This window comes from Cebus imitator, unplaced genomic scaffold (assembly GCF_001604975.1).
Source record: "Cebus imitator isolate Cc_AM_T3 unplaced genomic scaffold, Cebus_imitator-1.0 Scaffold640, whole genome shotgun sequence".
In the NCBI taxonomy this organism is placed as follows: Eukaryota; Metazoa; Chordata; class Mammalia; order Primates; family Cebidae; genus Cebus; species Cebus imitator.
In genome coordinates this window covers 91,556-98,388 of record NW_016107955.1, presented here as the reverse complement: position 1 = coordinate 98,388, position 6,833 = coordinate 91,556, and the positions used below count along the sequence as shown (strand labels likewise).

The 6,833-nt window shown below is 37.7% G+C and overlaps 1 protein-coding gene across 1 annotated transcript in view; it reads right to left on the bottom strand.

Moving 5' to 3' along the window:
• The window catches only part of LOC108295434 (E3 ubiquitin-protein ligase HUWE1-like), a 64,786-nt gene that overhangs the window by 21,801 nt on the left and 36,152 nt on the right, over window positions 1–6,833 (bottom strand). Inside the window, exon 4 of the mRNA XM_037734590.1 lies at window positions 4,641–4,709. Within this exon, the coding sequence (XP_037590518.1) occupies window positions 4,641–4,685 (45 nt within the window). The 5' untranslated portion in view covers window positions 4,686–4,709. The remainder of the gene's footprint in view (window positions 1–4,640; window positions 4,710–6,833) is intronic.

Here is a 6,833-nt window from a genome sequence, read left to right as displayed (position 1 = left end):
AATCTACCTCAAATGTTCGTGGTAATTAAATGTATGTAAAATCCTTGGCACAAAAATTCTTCCATAAACCAGGCCTGCACTTTTTCCTCCTCTTCTCAAAGATGCATGGTTGAGGGAGAGGCAGTGAAGCAGCAGAAATAGGTTGAACCACCTGCTTATGCAGTTTCACTTGTGCCTCCTAGACCTACTTGGGTCCAGCGTCGAATATGCTGCTTCTATTTCTAATGGAACGCAGCTATACAAATTCAATTTTATGATGTGTAGGTTAGATAACACCCAGTTCATGATGAACGTTTGGATCCTGTAATAACTTGGTATGTCCCATAACCAGGCATTCAGTCTTTACCAAGGCCTAGTAGCATGCCAGAAGCTGCTTTTGTGACAGCACAGCCAAAACACCTGGGTCTACTAGGTCATAATATCCAAGTGATAGGGCAACTTGCATCATAGCCTGGACCTCTTGCAGGGTCTTTTCTAGATCTAAACCTTACTAACACTTTAGTGGTTCCCCACTAATTTATTAGAGGTTATCCAGTAAATAGCGCACCCAAATGTGACCAACCAGTATGTTGGCTCCAAACTCCAAACACACCACACATTGTTCCTCTTTCTTCACAGTGTGGTAAAAGGTGCAGCAACTTCCCTCTCACTTTAGAAGGGATATCCCAACATTTCCCAGACCCTGGGGCCACTAGAAACTTTCCTAATGTGAAAGCCTCTCAAGCTTCTACAAGATTTGTTTCTGACTCTCTGGCACAAATATGTCTGAGGCACCTAAGGTGCTTGTATTTTCTGCTCACAAGATCCAGTTAACATAATGGCACCAATTTAATGTACCAGTGCGATGGTCTCTGTTTTATCAGACTAAGGTCCCTTGCATTTTGCAGGAGAAAGCAGCAAGCACAACGGTAAGATACAAGAAAGCATTTGTCAGTTCAGTAGCTGAATACCAATTGCCAGGGTTTATTGTGATTTATTTCAGTAGATACCAAATCTAGGGAAAAAACTCCTTTGCACAGCTACTGATACACAAAATGATCAATAAAAGTCTTTCATAAAAATAGTACCTAGCATTGACCACAGTATGGGAAATGGGGGTACTCTTGTATGCTGCTCAAGGAAAACAGACAACTCCAGTCCTAATAATGTATATAACCAGTGACATAAAAATTCTACTTCTAAAAGTTTATGCTAAGAAATTTGCTAGTAACTAGGAAGAGCTAGAAATCAGTATTCAAGTGTGACTCCAAGAGCAACCCCTTTACAATCTACTAGGTTAAAAAACTTTTTTTAAATTTGCATTTCTCCAATTACCCACAAAGTTGAATCTTTCTAGATGTTTACTGGGTTTGCTCTTTTCTTAAATGTCCTATGCCCCTTTTGTCTTTGGGATATTCATTTCTCCTACTGATTTAGCTGCTAAAGATATTGACTACACTGGGTTACAAATATTTTCCCCAGCCTGTCATGTGTCTTCCCCCCGCCTACCTCATCCCCCACTGCCCTGAGCTTATTAAGGTGTAAATGGTATACAACAAACTGTACGTAATTCATGTATACAACTGGGTGAGTTTGGATGTATGTATACATTCATGTTGCCATCACCAAAATCCAGGTAATAAACATATCCATCACCTCCAAGTTTCCTTATGTCCCTATGTGTGTGTGCATGACTGTCTGTGTGTAAGAATACTTAACATGAGATCTACCCTCCTAACAAATTTTTAAGTAGAGTTGTTCCTCTGTATCCTGCTGGGGATTGGTTCTAGGACCCCCATGAATACCAAAATCTATGATATTCATCCTTTGTACAAAATGGCATGGTACTTGTATATAACCTATACACATCCTCCTATATACTTTAAAAAATCTCTAGTACTTAGAATACTGAATTCAATGTAAATAGTTGTTACATTGCATTGCTTTAAATTTTATATTTTTAATGTTGTATTGTTCTTTTTGATTGTTTTTCCCACTGAAATATTTACTATCCAGTTGGTTCAATCTGCAAATGTGGAACCTACACATGGAGGGCAGTTAACTGACTGTTAACTATAGGCACTATGTTGTTCTACAGCAGATCTCTGGAACTTACTTACCTTGTTTAACTTTATGCCCACTGAGCCTCAACTGCCCCCATCCACTGGTAACTATCATTCTATTGCCTACCTTTATACCTTTGTCTATTCTAGATGCCTCATATAAGAGGATTCATTTACTATTTGTCCCTCTGTGACTGACTTATTTCACTTTGCCTAATGTCTTCCAGGGATGAAGTTCCAAAATATATAGAGAACTTCTGCAACTCAATAGCAAAAAAGCCCAAATAACACAATTTTAAAACGGAAAAGGGACTTGAATAGACATTTATCCAAATGTCTATTTACATACAAATAGTCAAAAAGCATATAAAAAGGTGCTCCGTATCAAGGAAATCAAGGGAATGCAAATCAAAACCACAATGAGCTATTACTTCACACCTGTTAGGATGGCTATTACCAAATATTTTTATTTTGGATATAGTATTAACATTTCCATTATAGTTTTTTTCCCTTTGTTATAATGCTTGGAAGGACCATGCCCACTTAAGACCAAATAAACATTCACCTACATATTCTACTTCTTCTATAGCTTATTTTAAAAACATTTGACTTTTGATTTATTTAAAATTTATTATAATATAACAGCCCCCCATTCTCCACAAGATAAACAATTATTCTAGCATGGTTTCCCAAATAGCCCTTCTTACCAATTTATAATCCCTCTATTATCATATATCTAGTTTTTATGTACACTAGGATCCTTTTTTTAGATTTTCTATTCTTGTAGCAGTATATTCTTACACTGGTACCACTTTAAAATTTTAAATTATAGTCTCTTAAAGCAAGTTTTCTTTTTGTCCTTCAGGAAAAGATATTCAAGTACAGTTGTCAAAACTTCTAGATGCCAAAACACATCAAAAGCAACAGATATGAAAATGGGTATGTTCAATATATATGGCATTCAGTAAGAGAAACACTTACATTCCAATGTCAAATACAAAATGATTAACACAAGAAGATAAATGATATACAATAGTGAAATACTTTCTTCCTCACTGACCAAGTTAAAAAAATTTAAAAGACAATCTGTAATACTGGCAAGGTTATGTGAAGAAAATGCTGCCCATACTCATTAGTACAATGCTAAAAGAAAAGGGCAAGATTGTATGTACACATGTAATAATTTTTTAAAAGACTGGAAGAAGCCTGGGCAACAAGGTGAGATCCTGTCTCTGCAAAAAATAAAAAATTAGCCAGGCATGGTGGCATGCACCTATAGTCCCAGCTACTCAGGAGGCTGAGGTGGGAGGATCACTTGAGCTGGGAGGTCAAGGCTGCAGTGAGCTATGATCGTACTACTAGACTCCAGCCTGAGTGACAGAGCAAAGCCCTGTCACAAAAAAAAAAAAAAAAAAAAAGCCTGGAAGAAATACAGCAAAACGTTAATAATTGTTATTTTTTGGTAATACTTGCCAGGCACCTCTACATTTTTTAAAAACCAAGTGGCTTGTAGTTATGATATGAACTAACCTATGTGCCAGATACTGTGCTAAGCAACTGCCTCACATCAAGAAGAAATTTTGTAGCTGTGGAAACCAGGCAAGTTAGTAAACTCTCAGCCACAAAAAAGTCTAGTAAGACTCAAACCCAGGTCTAATTCCAAAGCTTGTTCTCTTTGAACTAAGCACATGGGGTATTGCATCATAATGCAATACCGCTTCCTTAACCTCAGAAAGCAATTCAAGCTAGCTAGTGGAATATTATTAGATTGAAGCTGGGATTTCTACTGTCAACAAAGGATCAATTGATATAACCACCCAATACACAAGTTGAGCTGAATTGTGTGATTAAGAATCAGTAATCAAGACAGCTAAAACAGTGGCCTTATAAAAAAACTAGTAAGTAAAGTGTTATCACTTTCATTTTCTAAAAAATAAAATTGAAAGATCCCAGAAGTACAGTAAAAATATGAATCCACATCTGCTCTTTCCATTATATCACACTGCCTTTCTGCATAAGAAAGAATTGCACAGCAGCCTGAGAGCTGACTTCAGGCACCCACAGCTATGAACTAACTCATCAGTGTTCACTTTCCACTGGTCTTTTGGCTCTCCACTTTTTTTTTTTTTTTTGAGACGGAGTTTCGCTCTTGTTACCCAGGCTGGAGTGCAATGGCGCGATCTCGGCTCACCGCAACCTCCGCCTCCTGGGTTCAGGCAATTCTCCTGCCTCAGCCTCCTGAGTAGCTGGGATTACAGGCACGTGCCACCATGCCCAGCTAATTTTTTGTATTTTTAGTAGAGACGGGGTTTCACCATGTTGACCAGGATGGTCTCGATCTCTTGACCTCGTGATCCACCCTCCTCGGCCTCCCAAAGTGCTGGGATTACAGGCTTGAGCCACCGCGCCCGGCGCTCTCCACTTTTTTAATCCAGAAAAGTTCAAAAGAAAATCTTACTGTTTCGAGACAAGTTGTTGTTTTACTGCCTTTTGTACATATGGGTGATGAGATTTGAAGATCAGCATAGATGAGCTGTTCACAAAGATTTTTTTTTTTAATGAAGAAAAGATGCGCAAAGCAAACTTTTGGATACTTACAGCCTCAGTAGGTGTCTTCTTCAGTTTAGTCCTGTCTACTTTCATGATTTCAATTTTCAGCTTTACGATCTGAAAAGAAAATGCCAAAAGAAGTGAGAACTTAAAGCTGCAATCTTGAGCTCTACAAGCCTGGACATAGACAATACAGACTGAAGAGCAATGCAAAATACTTAAAAGTAAAAACATTGGAGTTATGATGGTATGCCAACTCAAAGGCACAGCTACAAGGTAGAGAGAAGCAAAGAATCTCTCCCTATCAGACTGGCCCACATCCCTATGTTGCACAAGACTGAAACCAAATCAAGCCAAAATGAAAACTTGTTTTTCTTTTACAAGCACCTCAAACTCTTAATTGAAAATTAAAGTGTACAATGTTTGCAACACATCTCAAGATGGAAAAACTCACCACAGCCCTGCAGTTTCCTGAAAACTTCCATTTCTAGGAATTAATCCAAAGAAAGTTGTAAAGATATATACAAATATTTAACCACAAGAATCCATACTGCATGGCCATGAATAATAGTAAAATATTGAAGACGACCTACTGTTCCATCACAAGGCTTAAAAAAAAGACCAAATGTCCAAAATACGATTGGTTTTAAATGGAATATCGCACAAATGTTAAAAATATTGCAGACAACTATATAATACGCAACGATGTTCATCAGGAAATAATGGACATGAAACATATGGTATAAACTTATGTCTAAAGAAAACAGCTAGAGGGGCTAGGCATCAGGATATTAATTCATTGTTAACCAAAAGGATTTTGTATGAGTGTTTTACCTATGCATCATTTACTGTTCCTACCAATAAAAATATATTGGTTATATCATAAGAGCAAAGGCAAAACAATACTTTTATTTTTCAATTAGAAAATGAAATATAAGACTCTCATTAGAAATATTCTGAGCACAGAAAACAATCATTTTATTAAGACATGTAATTTGGAAGGCTCAAAAGCAGACAACAGCCTGATCAGATCCACTGTATAATCCCTAGATCTTTGCTGGCAGACAAGTCCTCCAAAGCACAAGAAGTAAGTTTCTCCTGTTAGCAGCTAAGACACATGCACAGAGGTAGAAGTGGGTTGCAGGCTCTTTACACACAAAACAAGATTCTGTTATTAACAATGTATTTAGCTCAGTAGCAGTTATTAGAGATCAATGTTCCTCCCCTCAAGAAGGCTGCCATAATATAAAGCTGACCAATTACAATATAAATTGTAGGCAGCTTTTTGCCTAGATTTAGTCCAATATACTCAGTACTACGAAAATAGTGTGTATTTGCCTGTATGATCTGCATCCATTCAATCAACAGGCATTCAAGGAAGAGTTTGTGAAAAATTCAGAATATATTCTATAACATTTCTGTAGAGACCATTCCTTAAGAAGTTTTCTCTCTACAGTAGATATTTAGGGTATATAATTCCAGATTACTTTTTTAAAAGTTATCTCAGTACCTAATACAAAATGAACAAAATGCCTGCTGCAAACAACCTCAAAATATCTCAAATGAGGCTAACAGGATTCTGGCAACAATCCTGTCCATGTGGTGGAAACTACAAGCTGAGCTATTTGTACACTTACTCTCAAAGATTACTTTTTTCCTCCCCTTTTCTTACAAACGTCTTACACATTACTTATAGCAAGTGGCTGTCACACTATTGTGGCTTCAGTCATTTGCAGGGAGGCTATTAAACTGCCCCTGCTGCAAGAAGTAGCAGCCAGCCTCAAACCATACAACTCTAATAACTGATGCTTTCCCTCTAAGATCAGGAACAAGGCAAAGATGTTTTTTATAACTTTTATTGAACATACTAAAAGTTCTAGCCAATACAATATAGCAAGAAAAAGAAGTAACAGGCTCACAGATAACAAAGGAAAAAATAAAAACTGTCCCTATTTGCAGATGTCAAAGGACCATCCACATAGAAAACCCAAGAAATCTATTTTAAAAGCCTCCCAGAGGATGGGCGCAGTGGCTCACACCTATAATCCCAGCACTTTGGAAGGCCAAGGCTGGCAGATCACTTGAGGTCAGGAGTTTGAGTCCAGCCTGGCCAACATGGCAAAATCCCGTGTCTACTAAAAACACAAAAACTAGCTGGCTGTGGTGGCAAGTGCCTGTAATCCCAGCTACTCAGGAGGCTGAGGCAGGAGAATTGCTTGAACCTGGGAAGTGGAGGTGGCA